This window comes from Ceratotherium simum, chromosome 4, assembly GCF_057802395.1.
Source record: "Ceratotherium simum simum isolate JZ-2026a chromosome 4, ASM5780239v1, whole genome shotgun sequence".
Lineage (NCBI taxonomy): Eukaryota > Metazoa > Chordata > Mammalia > Perissodactyla > Rhinocerotidae > Ceratotherium > Ceratotherium simum.
In genome coordinates this window covers 26,158,764-26,176,548 of record NC_141903.1, presented here as the reverse complement: position 1 = coordinate 26,176,548, position 17,785 = coordinate 26,158,764, and the positions used below count along the sequence as shown (strand labels likewise).

Genomic DNA, 17,785 nt, shown 5'->3' with positions numbered 1-17,785 from the left:
CAGACTCTCAGATCCTTAGAAATCCTCCTGCTCATCCCCCTCCTTCTCCATATAGAGGGGGAAACTGAGGCCCAGAGAGCGGTAAGGGTCACACAGTGTGTTTGTGGCAGAGCCAGCACTTAAACTCAGGATGGATGTCCACCTCTCAACAGCCCGGTTACAAGTCTCAGCCCAGGCTCGGGTTTGTCTGTCCACCATCCCTGTCAGCCAGCCCTCTGAATCTGTTGATGGAGGCAAGCCTCAGTTCCCTTGTTGGAGCCAGAGAAGACATGAGGTTTCTGGGTCAGAGCTTGAGGTTTTTTGAAGTGAGAATGAAGGATGAGTAAGGAAAGCGGAGGAGGCATTGTACTTGGGACCAAAACTTGTCCCCCTGGACTAGGCAGAGGGCAGGGAATAGAATCACCCAGGTTGGGGACGGTACTGAATCCCCAACAGGCAGAAAAGCTTGTGCCGGGGCACAAGCAAAGCAGAAGCAGAGAGAGACAAGAGAGACTCAAGTTCAACGAAAAATTACTAAATACTGTCACAGTCTGGGGCCTCTCAGGGTCTCCTGGGGACTGATCATCAAGTTTAAGGGGCCACCTATCCGCACCTGGCTGGAGGGCAGGCAGTAGTAGAAAAAACGGTGAGGACTTGCGCCTCAGGGTGTCCCCTGAGAAGGCTGTCCTCTGGCTCCAGACTCTGACCTTCTGGCCTTGTCAGACCCCAAGGGGCAGCTGGTCCCACTGCGAGAAACCCGAGCAGGGAGTGGTCCCCTGGGCCCTAACCCAGCTCCGAGGCCCCTTGGGGGAGGGACAGGAAGGGCGGGAAGGGCAGCAGAAGGCGGTAGACCTCCTCCCTGTTTGGCCCCTCCCAGCTACCCCCTGGACAGCCCACATGCACCGGCTCGGGGCCTGAAGAGGCTCTAGACCAGCGCCTCTCAAACTTGAACGCGTACTGTAAGCACCTGGGCATCTTGCTAAAAGGCAGGTTCTATTTTAGCAGGTCTGGGCAGAGCCTGAGAGTCTGCTTTTCTAACAGGTCCCGGGTGATGCTGATGCTCTAAATCCCTGGACCACTCTGCGAGTAGCGGCCCTAGAGATTATCTGCCTCTGAACAGTGGGAAAGCAGAAGGCCCAGAGAGGTCAAGTCACTTGTCCACGGCCACACAGCCAGCAGCCCCCGACCGAGGCAACGGGCACCTGCCATAGGCACTAGACATTTCCCCGCCCCGGGCAGCCGGAATTAGCTGCCCTTCCCGGGCCCCGGGGCCGTGTGTGTATACTCGGCTGCCCCGCGCCGCTCAGCCCGGGGCCGCGGGAGAGGGCGCCCCCCGGCCGAGCTCTCCCCGCCAGCCTCTCGCTGCTCTCCGCCCGCCACCCAGGGCAGACCAGAGCGAGCCCGGGGCGCCGAGGGCCCCCTGCGGCGGAGCGGCTCCGCACCCCCATCCCCTCCGAAGGCAAACTTCTCCGCCGGCGCCCTTTACCTTTTTGGGGGGTTTGCAGCAGCTCAGCCTGCTGTGTCCGCAGCCCATCCTCCTCCGGGGGCTCCCGGACGCCGCCTCCCAACTCCGGGGCCCCCAGAGGACCCTGCTGTCCGGGCCCCGCTGCCCGCTCCGCGCGCGCCGGCCGGGGCTGCCGGCGAGACCCTGAAACTGAACCTGAAAGCGCAGACTTGAGCCCGAGCGGGCGGCCGCGGCCGTAAATACCCGAAGAGCAGGGCCTCCGCGAAGCCCGCGGGGTCCCCGGCGCCGCCGCCCGAGGGGGGTGACCAGAATCTTTGTAAACGATAGGAACCTCCGGCCGGGGCAGAAAAGATGCTTTTCTGGGCCCTCAGCAGGGAAAAGGCCAAGGAAAAAAATTAAAACAATAATTTAGTAAACAGAACAGCTACGATTCATGGAGAGCTGTTTCTGTCCCGGCTACTTTGCACGTATTATTTCTATTTCTCTCCATTTCCTTGCAACAAAGGCATTATTTCCTCCATTTTGCAGGTGAGGAAAACGAGGCTCAGAGATGTGAAGTGATTTGCCTAAGCTCACATAGCTTCTAAGTACCAGAGCCCGGATGAAATCCAGTTCTAACTCCAGGACCTAAGCTTCGATCCACTTCCCTACCAATACATGGTAGTACTAAGTTGAATCGCAGTGTCTTCTCGCTTCTGGGTCAACAGCTCTTTCCAGCTCACAAGCATCTGTGATATTCTCCTCTGTCCGCTTGGATGGATGTTACCCGTCACAACAACCTTGTGAGGCAGACAGGCAGATGAGTGGGAATAAGGGACACAAAATATCAGTGTCTGGGAAAACGAACTTTTATTTCCCCTCACTTTGTTACTAGCAGAGGTTTGTGAGATTGGCAGTGCAGAAAAGACACCTAAATTCGAAAATCTGTGTGTGCGTATCTGTGCTTATATTAGGAAATTATACAAGACCCAGAGACACTTAGAAAGGTGTTGATGACAGGGACTTACAGTCATAAATGGGGAAAGGAAACGAGACCACAAAAGCACTTCCTCCTCCACAGAGTATAAGACCAACTGCAGCAGGTTCTAAGAAAGGAAACTAAGGACACTGGTGACATGAGGTTCTTGGAAGGAAGAATAATATAGGCCAGTGGTTCACAAAGTGTGGTCCCCAAATCATCAGCATCAGCACCACTAGAGAACTTTGTTAGAAATACAAATTCTCAGGCCCCACCAGACCTACAGACCCTGAACTCTGGGGATGGGGATCAGGAGTCTAGTTTCACAAGTTCTCCAGGTGATTCTGGCCTGTGCTCAAGTTTGAGAACCACTGCTGTAGGGCATGCTAAACAGGTCGTGAGGAGACAGTGTCCGCTTCAATTAACTGTTATCCAAACCGTGCTCATGATTAAAAGAACACAACAAACAAGCAAAAACCCCAAATAACTTAAATATCCAAGAAAAGCAGCTTGGTTAAATAAGTTATGATATATCTACAAAAATAGAATCTCATGTGACCAGTAAAAATACTGGTGAGGATGAAGTTTTTAAATTTTATAAAATGTAACAAATCCGTTCTTATTAAGAAAAGTATTAATAGCAATTACTATTGAATGAGTGATATTTTGGATATTTAAAACTATTCTTCATTTTCTTATATTTAAAAAAAGAAGTGTACACTTATTACTATCACTATTATTACATTCATGAGACTAGTTTTTTACCATCAAGTAACTGGTAAGTATGTGAAATCCCAAAGAAATGGACAATGACTGTGCATTAACTAGGTAGAAAAGCAACATAAAGGGCAAACATGGCCAAAAATGTGTGGGGAGATCACGACCAAGTAATGCCCTGCATGATCCTGAACCAGCTGTTTCCCATTTTGGAGAGTTTCCCGTCTGAGTACTGACGAGTTGAACTTTGCAAGACTGATTTCAAATTTTAATGTAAACAATTGAAATCAATAACTTGGGCTGGTGGGTGGGAACCAGGAAGACAAATTCTGTTCTGGAGCCTCTGTTTTCAGGAGCTCTTGCCTCCAGCTTCCTTGAGCTTCCTAGGAGACCAGGCTCAGATTTCCCACTTTCACACAACTAGCTTTTTGAGTACGTGCTTTGAAGTTCCTGCCTTTAGTAACTTGAGTTTGAATAAGTTGCTAGTGAGATTTTTGGTGGCTGATGTGCCAGTCAGATGAGGTTAGATTTTGCTGCAGTATTGAAAAACAGTCTCAGTGACTTACCATGAGTGAAGCTAAGTTTTGCTCACAGTACACCTCCAGCATGGGGAGGCAGAGGGCTCTGCTCACAGAGACATTCTACACCATCCTGTGATGCAGCCGTCTCAACACCATGGCTACAGGTGTCCAGGGTTTGCACGGTTGGAGAAGAGAGTGTACAGAGAATGGTGCTTAGAGTCTGAAATGCTTCCACTCAGAAGTGACACACATTAAGTCCACTCCCATTTTATTGGCCAAAGCAGGTCACACGGTCGTGCCCAACTTCAAGGGGATGGGGAAATGCAATGTGTGCCCAGAAGGGGAGGAGAACCAGAAATACTGGTGAACAGCAGAAATGTCTGTTATAGGCAGCAATCAACAAGCAGGACTACGATGTGCCCATTTCTTGGGCAAGTGGGGTGACTAACTCATCCTGGTTTGCTCAGGATCTCCCCACGTTTAGCACTGAAAGTCCCACGTCCCAGGAAGCTCCTCAGTCCTCGGCACATAGGCATGGTCGGCCACCCTATGGGCAAAGCAGAGTGAAGGCACAAGAAAATAAGACTCAGTTCTTGTCCTTGAATTAGTTATAATCTATTTTTTTGACATTAGACCTATACATAGGAAAAGAAAGGAAACAATACAAAACAGGTTATAAAGCTAATGTCAAGTTGTGTACTCCATGTGGAAAGTATTAGCATTAAAAGAAGACATGAGGGGCTGCCCGGTGGCGTAGCGGTTAAGTTCACGTGCTCTGCTTCCGTGGCCTGGGGTTTGCCGGTTTGGATCCTGGGCGTGGACGTACTCACCACTCATCAAGCCATGCTGAGGCTGCGTCCCACATAGAGCAACTAGAAGGATGTACAACTATGACATACAACTACATACTGGGGCTTTGGGGAGAAAAAAGGAAAAAAGGAGGAATATCGGCAACAGATGTTAGCTCAGGGCCAATCTTCCTCAAAAAAATAGGAGATAAGAGACCATGGTGGATGAGGTGGGGAAGGAGGACTCCTGGAGGAATACTAAAGCCAAAGGACATTCATGCCAGAAGGAATTCTGGAATCTTAGGTTGGGATGGAATCTGATGCTTGGCTTTTGCTGCTTGCAACTGAGACAAATCTCTTTTCTAATTTCCCTTCTAGGTGTTTGTGCAGTCTACATTTGAATACTTCCAGTGATGGGGAAATCACTACCTATCTTTCCGTATCTAGGAGGAAGAGGAGAAGCAGAGAGGAGTAATTACAAGAGGGAGGAACAGCATGAGTCAAGTCAGGGCAGACTGTGGAGGTCCGGGAGTCCGGGAATGAGGAATTAGTGTTGGTGGCTAGGTTGTGTGTAAAGGGATAGAAGTGGAGGATGGGGTGGGCTCTTCGGGAAAGATTGGAAAGCACAAGATGGGGATTACCGTGAACATCTTTCAGGAGAGAAGTACAATATACCCATACATGAAAAGTTTTGTGCAGAATTTCAGGGCCTCCCTGCTGCCCACGCAGTGGGGCTGTGTGTGGATCCCAGCTTAAGAGTCTCTCAATTCAGTGGTTGCTAAACCAGTTGTTCCCCAAACATATGTTGTCTGCCCAGAGGGACTTTCTTTACAATCCATCTCTGTGGGTTATAATTCTACCTGTACATCAAGAAGCAGCTCAAATGCCCTCTCCTTCCGAAAGCCTTGCAACACTTGTTCCACCGCTCTCTTAGCACACATGCAGTTTTCCTCTGAGTTACACTTGTTTGTGGGCTGTGTGTTCTCCCTAATGGACTAAGGGTTACACACCCCGTCTCCTCCCACCTCACCTCACCCCATACTTAGTAGGTTGTGGCAGAGACTTCCAGCCACCTTACTCAGCCTCCATTCTTCCCTGTTCCTTAGCTACAGAATCCTGATATTCTCTCGGACAGCAGTGTGCTGGGCTAACAGGCTACTTACCCAGCTTCCCTTGCATCCAGGGGTGGCAGGTGATATGTAAGGGGAAATTACTGGCTGAGACTTCCAGGAAAACTTTTAATAGGGGAATGACTCAGCTGAGAGCAGAGCTCCCCCTTTCCTTTCCCCCCCATTTCCTGCCTGGAATACACACATGATGGCTGAATTCCAGCAGCCGTTTTATTAACCGGAGCAAAAAGATGGAAGGAGTCTTGATCTCTGATGAATTTACGGAGCCCCCGTACGGGCCTCGATCAACTACTTCCCAATTTTTTCGTGTAATAGAATAAACAACAAAGTTATTTAAGCCACCGTCACTGAGATTCTGTCACTAGCAGCAGAATGCAATTTCTAACCAATTCATAGGTCACTAAGTAAGGTTTGTTATATGGAATTTAATTAGAATAATTTACTTTTGGAGACACTGTGTGTAGCCAGCTTCACTTCTGGAGGTGGGAAACGAGGCTCTGCTGAGAAAGGTACCCTGGATTTGCCAGGCTCTTGAAAGAAATGTTGGTTTTGACAGCTTCCCCTTGGAATATATATAAGGGAAGGAAATGGGAGGGAATCTAAAACCGTTGAGTCCTTAGGCTTCTATTGGAGTGTTTGTCAAGGAATGGGCAGGCTCATTTGCTTCAGAACTGCGGGGAGCCCTGTATCATTTTCCCGTCTATTGCATGAGGACGGGGAGGACTGAGTCTGAGTCTCACTCAAGTTTGAGGCTTATTGTTCCGGTGGTTGTGGTGGGTCCTCTCACCAGGGAATCAAATTGCTACATTAATTATATTGAATTGTGTTGAATAGAATTAATGAGGAGGTCCTTGGAAAGGAGAATTGAGTTGAGTGATGCTAATTAGCAAGAAGCCATCCCTGCCTATTTTCCCAGGAGACCTGTGGTTTGGGCTTTGGGGCTGCCTTGGGAGAGGCGGCAAGATTTGCCTTACCACTTTCTTTACCAAGAGTCGATTCATGTCCATAATCATTGGTGGGCACTTTCTCTGTTCAGTGAAGTTCAGAGGGAGGTCCTCAAGGAGCTTCTATGGTAATGCAGAGTAGGAGGGGCACAGGCCATCCCCTAGAGATTTTCTCCAGGGAAAATGCACATCACCTTGTGAAGTGGGCTCTAGGGTCCAGAGGCTACTAGTAAGGAACAGGAGTAGCCGTTTCTTTACATCAGTGGTTCTCAAAATGCGGCCCAGGAATTAGCAGCATCAGCATTTCTTGGGAAACTGTTAGAAATGCAAAGTCTTGAACCTCACCCCAGACCAGCTGCATCAGAAACGTTGGGTGCGGGCCCAGGAATCTGTGTTTTACAAGTCCTCCAGGTAGTTCTGATGTGTGCTTATGTTTGAGCTCATGTCCGATGGCCATTTTTCTTTAAAGGGCACAGAGATGAAGGATAGAGTGGGGTCCAGGGCTCAGTGAGTCTACAGGTGAGCCCCATTTTGCATATTTGAGACATCCTTGGCTGGGCTGTCGGTCTAGGCCACCCCTACCTGTGCCCTCCATGTGAAACACAGGAGACTGTTCTGTGGGCCCTAAGCCAGGCCCTGAGTCACCCTACATCTAGGGACTAAGGGTGAGTCCTTCTGGATAGAGTCTTCTAATGAGCAGCTTATTGATTTAAATGCACTCAAATGAGCAGGACTCCAACACTAGCTGGGGGCTTTCCAGCCCAGATCAGAGATGGATATTCACCTACCTGCTGCACCTAAGTCAGTAATCTACCTGTCCCCTCCTACATGCCCTGCCTCATATTTCTTATCAGAGGACTGTTTGCACCTTCTGCATGTTCCCACCTGACAACATTGTGTTCTCAATTCCATTCAGTTCCAAACATATTTACTGTAGATCCTTATTCAGTGGGGATCCCAGTTTCTAGCAGCCCACCTCATTCTTTGATTTGGAAAGTGAATATTTTTCTACCTGTGTCGTCTGCTATGTAATCACAATTTAAGCAACTCTTTTATAATAGCTACCTGCCCTAACTCCTCCCTTCTGGAAAACCCGCTGCTTCCTGGCTCTAATGCCACCTTCCTTGCTCCACTCCAATAGGAGGGTCTTACCTACATGAAACTAACTGGAAAGATAGTCAGAGGACGGTGAGCTCGGGGACTGTGTGTTTCCCAAGTGAAAAATTGGAACATGATTTGGCAAAGGAATTTGTGACATTTATATTTTTTACTGACCTGATTCAATTCATTCATTTACTCTTTGCCAACATATTGAATTTCTGGGACATCTAAATAGTTTATGGGGATAAGGAAGTAGAATATTCGTAAATGGGAGTGACCCTGAATGTATGAGAGGTGTGATCTAGGTCTAAGGCTTAAAACCTAAATGTCTACAGGGCTGGGTAGGCACCTAAGTGAGGAGAGGACCAGCATAAGAGGGCGTGGGGTGCACACTGGGGACCACGTGCCCCTCTGAAAGGAACACGGGCGGATGTGCTGCAGTGGATGGCGTTAGATGGAAATGAAGGCCCAGCTGGCCTGACCTTCCGATTTTTCAAGAGAAACTAGAAATCTGTTTGTTTTTTAAATGTAGAATCTCTCTTTCTCTCTTTTTCTCTCTCTCTTTCACACAAACACACGCACACACACACAAACCATCATGCAAGCTAAACAAAATATTTGCAGGAGTTACATTGCCTCTGGTCCAGGTAGACAAATAATATAACAAGCGATATGGAAAAATACCCTGGAAGCAGAAGGAGTAATGAGTTCTCTCTGGGAGAGGGCAGGGCAGGGCAGGCCTCACCCAGGGTGTGACGTTGGAGCTGGGCTGTGTAGAGTAAGTGGGGCTCTTCTCGTCAAGACAGTGGGGGATGGATGTGCTTATTGTGGTGATCATTTTGCAACGTATACATGTATAAAATTAAAATAAGAAAAAAAAAGAAAATAGGGAAGCACACTCATGCCCAGCTCTGTGTGGGTTTTCAGGGGGCTCCGTGGCTCCGTGTGGCTCCTCCGTGACGAGGAGTGCTGGACGAATGCAGGGAGTGAGGAAGACTCAGATAAACAGGGGGAGGCCTTGAAAGCCCGGCCAAGACATTTTTGCTTTATCCTGTAGGCGATGGCGATGGCCCGATCAGACTGGTGTATACAAGGTCACACTGGGGCTCAGGTGGCGGGTGGACAGAAAGGCTGTCGACTCTCTACTGGAATGGTTCATGAGAGAACTGGTGCAGGTCCAAAAGGCACTTCGGTCCAGAAGGACTGCAGCCCCCAGGGGCAGCCCGGCGCTGCCTTGCTGAGCTCCCAGCCTGATATAATCTGGTAACTACGGTGCGCGCAGAGTGTGGGGTGCCGCGGGGTAGGCGGAGAGCCGTTTCCTCTCTGCTCAGGCTGGGAGGTGGCAGCTAGCAGCCGGCAGTGTTGTGGTTACCAGGGCCTTGGGTTACAACACATGTTTGTTTTTTAAAAACGTTGCAATACCTTTTAAATCAGGGCCCTGGACAGGATCCAAGGACAGGAGCAAGGACGGGCCCCCGTGGCGCTTCTTAAAGAAGCAGCTGTGAGGCAGGGAGCCTCGGGACCCTGGATTGCTGGGGGAGGCTGAGTTCCGGCAGGGCTTGGAAGCTGGGTGAGGCTGGAAGGAGAGCAAGTCTCCAGTTCGTCTCATTCCCCCCTCTTCCTTCCTCAAGGCACTTGTGGATGTGGAGCGCTTGAAGAAGATGAGCAGTCGTCCAAGCTGTCTTGGAAAACTAGGAGGAGTGGGTAGAGGTGCTCAGGAATGTAGGGTCCAGCTCCTTGAGAGGAAGCAGGACCTTCCAAATGGTCACATGTTCAGGGAGCCGGCTTGACAGGCAGTGAGTGCCCCATTGCAGAGGGTATGCAAGCAGAGGCTAACACTGGTCAGGCCTGTTGGAGAAAACAAGCAAGGATCTGCTGGAGGAGGGGTCCTGAGGGAATGGATGCCCACATCCATTTCGACTGCGACTAGGAGGAGTCTTCGTTGTGGCCCCTTTTCAGAGACAGAAGTTATTCCTTAAAGGAGTCGAGATTGGGATTCAAGAGACTTTCATTCTGGTGCGCTGTTGGTGGGAATGTAGAGTGGTACAGTCGCTATGGAAAACAATTTGGAGGTTCCTCAAAAAATTAAAAATAGAACTACCATATGATCCAGCAATCCCACTTGTGGGTATATATCCAAAAGAGTTGAAGTCAGGATCTTGAAAAAAAGTCTACACTCCCATCTTCATTGCAGCATTAGTCACACCAGCCAAGATATGGAAACAGCCCAAAGGTCCACTGACAGATAAATGGATAAAGAAACTGTGGTGTATACACACAACGGAATATCATTCAGCTTTTAGAAAGAAGGAAATTCTGCCACTTGTGACGACATGGATGAATCTCGAGGACGTTATGCTATGTGAAATAAGCCAGTCACAGAAGGACAAATACTGCATGATTTCACTTATGTGAGGTGAAATAGTCAAACTCATAGAAGTGGAGACTAGAAGGGTGGTTCTAGAGATCTGCTGTACAGTGTAGTGCCTATAGTTAACAATACTTTATTGTGCACTTAAAAATTTGTTAAGAGAGTGGATCTCATGTTAAGTGTTCTTACCACAAAAACAAAACAAAAAAACAAAAACCAAAACCAAAAGAATGAAAGGACACTTCTGGAAGTGCTGGCTCTGTCCATTACCTTGACTGTGGTGTTGTTTTCATGGGTGTATGCATATGTCCAAACTCATTGAATCGTATACGTTAAATACGTGCAGTTTTTTGTATATCAATTATACCTCAATAAAGCTATTTTTTTTTAAAAAAAGATAGAGACTTTCATGTTGATCCTTGGTTTGATATTGATTTGCATTTTGACCCCAGATAATTCACATACCTTCCCATCTCTGGCCTCACATGCCCCAACCACACTTCACCCAGTGCCTGGAACGGGGTAAGCTCTAGTAAAGATTTGTTGAACAATGAACGTGTGGATGAATTAGTTGGATTGGGTCGAAGTTGGATTGGGATCAGAGGGCTTCAGAGGTTCCCTGAGTCTCCTGAAGTTACTTTCACGATTGTGTGTGTACGAGTGATTTGATGTTTTTCTGGGTAGAGGGTCTATAGCTTTAATCACCACCACTATCATTTATTGAGGATTTATTATGATATGTTTTCACATATTTTATCACATTTAATCTTCAGGAACCACGAAGTCATTTGGATGGGTTACTATTTCTACTGTACTAAAGAGGAAACTCAGGTTTGGGGAGTGTGAGGAGTCACTTAGGGTCATATGCTGGATTTGAACCCAGGTCTATCAGACTTCCCAACCTGAGCTCTAAACCACGATGATAAACGACTTCAGCTTCTCAACGAGATCTGTGACCCCAGAAGGTGAAGGGAAAACATTCAAGGGCCGGAGAGTTCTGTTTCTCTGCGGACTGTGGGGAGTGGGGAGAGAAGGGCGGAGGTGGAGGAGAAAGCAAGCCAGCGTGGAGCAGGACAGCGCCCACGCCAGCAAGGGCTGCTATTTAGAGCAGCCCCAGAGCCCCCAGAAAGGATGATAAGGGGGCGGGCCGGGAGGAGCCCTTGTAAGAGGAGCCCTGGGAGGGGTGGGGGCTATCTCCTCCCCCGCCCCTACTGCCTCCACTCACCCAGTCGCCTGATGTCTAAATAAGGCTTAGAGGCACATTCTAGGCAGCTAAAAATAAACTCCGGCTCCCCCCCCTGCCCTTGGGCTTTGGCGACCTCCCCAGCCCCGTCAGGGCTCCCCTTGGCAGGACCAGCTCACTTGAGCGCGCCCTCCCCGGACCTATAGAATCATGTCTCGTGGGGACCCCAGGGTTCTGGTGGGAATGCTTCCTACCACAAGAAGACCTGGACCAGAAGTCAGGATGTCTGGGTCCTGCTCCTGGCTCTGCTCTAACGAACTTGGGCAAGTCCCTCTTTTCTCTGACCCTCAGTCTCCCCACAGGTAAAATGCGGGTGTTAGAATAATGATGTAAAGCTCTGGCATTTTTGAGTAAAGTCAGGATCCCCCACTCTGGGGTCAAACTTCAGAGTTTGCCCACTGCGGTTCTACAGGGTACATCTGTCCTGCAGACTTATTTTTAGCTCACTCAGAGTCTTTTATAACGCTCTGAATTAGCTGCCCATCCTAACGATTTAAAGAATTCACATAAAAGTCTGGATTTCCAGCTTCTCTTGAAGAATCAGATCTGTTCACACCAGGCCACTGCGTCTGGCAACAGCGAGCCCGGATTGGGTAGCGGCCGCCCCCTGCCGGCAGGATGAATATACTACAGGTGGCGGCCGACACCCTCACTCACGTTTCCGCCCAGCCCTGCAGGCAATACTGCGCGAGGCGCCTGGAGGGATTGCAGTGGGTACTCTGAGAGCAGGCAGATTCACTTGGGCATCACAGGGCCCAGGACACTGGCGTTGTTCTCCCAGCAAATGTTTGTTGAATGCATAAATGAGACAGCTAATAGAGTGCTTTGGAAACTGTAAAGGGCCTGGTGAAGGGATTCTGACGATGGTGCTGCCTGGCTGAAATCTGGTGTCAGTGCATTGCTAGCGTCTGTCCCAGAGTCCAGGTCCCAAGCCTAAGAAGGGACAAGATTCTCATACCTTCACCCTCATCCCCACGTTCATTGGGAGTCGTCAGACAATTAAGGTGCTTTTAGGCATTGCCTGGGCCTCCTGAGAAGTTAGTAGAATTGTCCTTGGTTGGAAAATTATTGGCAGAAACAGCCAGGATCTGTTAAACTCAATCTTTGAGAGCCTCTGTGGAGGCCAGCAGAGGGGCGAGGAAGGAAGCCGGAGGGAGGAGGGTGGGAAAGGCAGAGCAGAGCTGTTCTGGTCCACCTGGTTGGCTTCACCCCGCTCCTCTGGGACAGCTCACTGGAGTTAGACGCTTCACAGAATCAAAGGATGCTGCGTTGGACTGGCCCTCAGACATCATGAATCCATCCCACCAGTGCAGTAGGGTGATGAGGTGTAGAGCAAGAACCTGGGGACACCTGAGGCTTTGTGCTTCCTGCTCTGTTTCAGCAAACAGAGGAGGAGGGGAAAGTTCACCAGATGCCTTCTTTGGGAGGAAATAGTGACCCCATCTGGATCCCCCCACTGTCACTCCATGATGGAGAAAGTCAGTCTAGTCCAAACCTTTGCTACCCTGACTGTGGTCCTCAGACCAGCAGCAATGGCCTCATGGGGATCTTGTTAGAAACGCAAATTCTTAGGCTCCACCTTAGGCCCGCTGAATCATAATCTTCATTTTAACGAGATCCCAAGTGTTTTGCACACACATTACCATTAGATGAAAGCTGGTTTAGATCAACGTAGGCTGCATCTCGGACTACTCTGGGGGACTTTTAAAAATGCTGATGCCTGGGTCCCACCCTGGGGTGCAGCCTGGGCGTGGGCTTCTAGGTGATTGGTTTAAATCTCCCCACTGATTCCCACGTGGGCCAGCACTGAGGGTCATGGTTCTAGGCAAAGGCTCTAATGAGATGAAAATGTTGGGGAATCAGAGCAATGCAAACTTGTCCAGGGTCCTCCCACCCTGGGCCCTCAGACAGGCTGATTGGGGAGGCTGCTCCCCAGGCGCCTTCCCCAGCCCTGCCTGGCCTGCCCAACCAGTCCAACCCCTGCTCCCCGGCATTGTCAGGCCTCCAGATGCTCTCAGGTTTCAGATAGGTAGGGGGAGAAGGGGGTAGTGCTATTAGCTCTGCGGTTCTGCCCAGGGGTGTGGCCCTGAGCTGGGAGACTAGAAACCTGGGCCCTCATCCCACCTCTGCTGAGTGGCCTTGGGCAAAGCAATTTCTGTCCCTCTCTGGGCTTCCGTTTCTTTCTCTCTAAAATGGGCTAATCAGAAGGCATTGAAATAGGTTCTAGTGTTCCTTCCAGTTTTATACATATACACACAGACTCTCAAAATTGAAAGGGACCTTGGAGATCATCTAGTTTGACCTTATTTTCTTACAAATGGGGAAACTGAGGCCCAGTGAGGCTAAAGGTATTGGCTAAAGTCAGAAATAGCATTTGCGGAAAAACTCATCCTCTAGAGAATACCCTTCCACATATCTGCTTCTGATTTTATGGGGGGGGGCCTCTGTGCCTTTCATTGCCTTTGAAGTTATAGATAACTCATATCAATGGGAAATAATCTTTGCCTATGGACATGTAAATTTTTGTCCTGTGGAGGTTAAGTTGACTTCTCTCCCCCGTCATGGATGAGGCCAGCTTTGACTCCATTTTGCACATTTATCTCAATTTTCCTGATCTGTAAATGTGTTTGTTCTTTGGACTAGCCTTTGTACTGATTGTAACATCTCACAGGTTCCCTCATTGAAGAAGTTAAATAAAATCTCTAATGTGTGTTCATTTTAAATCTGTATGAGAGTTATGATTTTACCTTCTTTTTGAAAATTATACATTAATAACAAGAATAGCCAAGGTTTAAAACTGGGTGTCCAGACTGTTGATGCAAATAATCCATAATCAATCTATAAATCAAAACTGGGGTGAGTTTATTATGAGCCAGTTTGAGGACTATAGCTCGGGAGAACTTTTCCACCAAAGGAGGAAGCTGTCTCAAGAAGTGGGGTGTACAGAGTGGTTATACACCGTCTTAGAACAAAAAGCATATATCACATATGACAGGAATATCTCTTTTACTACTGTCATGAGATGCTTTGCTAGCACAGCGGGTCAGTGGTCACAAGGTGAGCACAGCGGGTCTGTGGTCAGCAGGTCAGTGGTCACAAGGTGAGTTAAAGCAGATCAGTAAGTAATCCTTAGTTTTTGGGAAAAATGTTTATCCTTAAGACATGCTGATATGGGGGAGGCAACATCTCTGTCTTTAAGGGCATTGTTCTTGGCTTTGGGACATTGTAAATGTTTAAAGCATGCTCAACAGGCCACGTCAGGCCCTTCTGGGAAAACAAGGCCAGGCCGAGTTAGTTTTAAACCAAATGGCTTCCTCATATACTCCAATATACCCTATTGCTTTTCATTTATTCATCAAGACTAAATTTGGGAAGAAACTCCACAGAGACCAGGTGGTAACAAAAGGGAGAGAGGCACGGCCTGTAGAGGCTGTGGAGACTGCAGGGCCCAGACCCCACCGAAAGCATCAGTGACGGCTCAGCTTCAATGGACTGTTGTCCTGTGGGAATACAGGCTGGTATTTCCAGATTCTCTGATTTCTCAGGAAAAGCTGAATATCCATTACATTATGAGAAATCACCTGTTTTCCTTACACATTGATGACCAAGTAAAACTTCCGAGAAATACCATGCAGACATAAAAATCATGTTTGAGGTTTGTGTTGCCTGTCTGTGACCTCTACATCTGACCCATGGGCCTGCTTCATACGCACTGCAAGTGGTAAGCCCTCCTCATTACATTTGATGAGGTTCAGGGCAGGCCACCCCAGCATTGCCACTTTGGCATGTGGATTATTTTGAGCTGAAGACAATCAAGGCCAAACAGAATCAAGGAGAGCTTTTGACCCCCCCTTAACTGCCTAAAAGAAGTTAGATAGGGAGCCTGTACCAGGAAAAGACCTATTACCAGAGATAACTTTTCACATCAGGAAGACTTATCTGCATGGCACAGCAAATATTTGGTAAACAAATATTTCTCATCTTCCTGTGATTGTCTTCTTCCCCTTTGAAGTTCCAGATCCCTGCCCGGTTCCCCTTAGCTCAGGTGGCATATAAGCCTTACTTGCCTGACTGTTGGGAACCTCATATCTTTGGAGTTCCCATACATACGAAATTAAATGTTTTTTTTTTTTCTCCTGTTAATCTGTCTTATATCAATTTAATTATTAGACCAGCCAAAGAACCTAGAAGGGAAGAAAAGAAAAGTTTTCCTCCCTAACACACTCAGAGCATTCACCATATCAGCCTTTTTACATACATGGGGTCCCCAGCAACATTCACTCCCACCACACACAAACATGGCTGTAGGTATTCCGGGCCAAGTTATTTCAGGGCCCAGACCCAGTTACTCCTTCAGGAAGCCCATTACGATTAACATTACAGTGACAACAATTTCCAATTTTTCAACCCATCGCTCCTAGAATGTGAGTTGTTCAAGGAGAGGGGCCATGTTTTAATAATTACCCTTTTTATGTGTGTGTGTGTACCTATTGTATGCCAGGTGCTTCATATCGCTGGATGCCAACCTTTGCTGCACATTTGAATTATCTGGGATTTTAAAAAAATACCAGTGCTTGGGTCCCACCTCCAGAGATTTAGATGTAATTGGTCTGGAGTGTGGCCTGGGGATCAGGATTTTTAAAAGCTTCCCCAAAGGACTGCAGTGTGCAGCCCTGGCTGGGAACCATAGCCTGATTGTCTCAATTGTGTTTAAATTTCAAATTGGCTCTTACTTGAAATGTTTCTCATTTCTCCCAAAGATGGTCAAAGTCAGCCCCCTCAGAGCATTCTTAGACTCAAGAAGGCAACCCATTGCACTTTTTATTACTTTAACCTGATTTCTTGTCTTCTGGTATTATTACTATTGGCTAATACCTTGTTTATTTCTTTACTTGCTAATTGCTCTTCTTGAATAGAGCTTAGTCTTTGTGGGAGTGGGATTACAGGGGTGGGTGGGCAGGGCCTTTATCTTGTTCAACTGTTGAATCTCTAAATATTGGTTGAATGAATGAACTGCTTAGAACTGAGAGGTAGTTGTTTTTTATTATTATTATTATTGTTATTTTAGTCTTTGTTTTGCTAATGAGGAAACTAAGGCCAGAGAGGTTAAGGCTCCTGCCTAGGCTCTCAGAGGATGCAAGCCTGGGTCTGCCTGACTTGGAGCAAGCACACTGAACAAGCCACTGTCCTGTTACACCTTCCATCTTGGTTATGGTCTTGGTTTTCAGTCACTGTGTCTGTGGCCTTCCAGAATCTCCTCCAAAGCCCTTCAGATGGAGATGTCAGATACTCTAATCTCCAAGGAATGTGTCTGCTCATTGAGAGGTTCCCCAGGGTTGCTGGGAGCATTAGCCTTTACTGCCCAAGATCATTGACTTCTTGTGTGAAGGAGTGTGGCTGAGGTTGAGATAAGGGTGTATTGAGCCAGTAGGGAGGAAATGAGTAAGGTGGTTGAGGGGCCTTGGCAGGTGCACAGATGGAGAAGGAATGATGCTGGAGGAGAGGTTGTGCAGCTCCTTCCTATTTTCCAGTAGTGTTGGCATCTAGCTCCCCCATCCACCACCCACACATCCACCCAGGAGCTCAGCCACACGGACATCTCTCAAACCATTGTGCTGTGTGACATTGGTCCTCGAGGGACCTCAAATTACACTCGTCTAAATGAAGAGGTTGTGCTAGATGAGAGAGGGAATAGCTTATCAGAATGGGAGGAAGGTATGCAATTAAAAAAGCATGTTAAAAGATCAGGCGAAGTCTGGAGCTTAGTTAATAGTGTCAGGCTGGGGGAGTTCCTCCCCTTCTAGTTTTTTTGGGTGTTCTAATAATTAAATTTTCACATGACAGATTAACAGGAGAAAAAGAAGACAAATTTTATTTGTACATTCAGAGGCCTCAATAGATATTGGGACCAGAAAAAACTACCAAAGCAAGCAGGCTTTATAAGTTTTAGGCAAAGAAATAATACATTTGTGAGGAACTGACAGGAGAAAGAAATTTAGGCTTGGGTACTTAGTTATCGAGGAATCTAAGCTGACTTTGGGCTTGGGGTAGTAAATTAGGAAAGAAGTAACAAGCTTGTTTATATAGGTTTCTCAGCCCTGAATTCCCCGGCTCTGGTGATAAGGCTATCTCTCTATCTCCTAGTGTGGGAAGGGTACCTTTGTCAATGAAAATAATCTATAATCAATCTATAAATCAAAATTGGGGTGAGTTTATTATATGATTCAGGTCTGAGGACTATAGCCCGGGGGCTTCCTCTCCCAAAGGGGTAAGCACACCAAAGAAGTGGGTTGTACAGAGTGGTTATATACCATTTTGCAACAAAGAGCATATGTTACATATGACAGGAATATCTCTTTTACAACAGTCTCAAGATTGCTTTGGTGGCACAGCAGGTCAGTGGTCACAAGGTAAACACAGCAGGTCAGTAACCAATTCTTACTTTCTAGGAAAAGATGCTTATCCACAAAGAAACGCCACTGTGGGGGGAAGACATATCCCTCTCTTTAAGGGCATGTTTCTTTTCTTCGGGACATTGTAAATGTTTAAAGCTGTTGTACAATGCGTG

At 47.7% G+C, this 17,785-nt stretch overlaps 1 protein-coding gene across 1 annotated transcript in view; it reads right to left on the bottom strand.

Moving 5' to 3' along the window:
- The window catches only part of CCDC69 (coiled-coil domain containing 69), a 38,588-nt gene extending 36,973 nt beyond the window's left edge, over positions 1 to 1,615 (bottom strand). The window contains exon 1 of the mRNA XM_014786216.2: positions 1,466 to 1,615. Within this exon, the coding sequence (XP_014641702.2) occupies positions 1,466 to 1,513 (48 nt within the window). The 5' untranslated portion in view covers positions 1,514 to 1,615. The remainder of the gene's footprint in view (positions 1 to 1,465) is intronic.
- Positions 1,616 to 17,785: the final 16,170 nt, after the last annotated feature.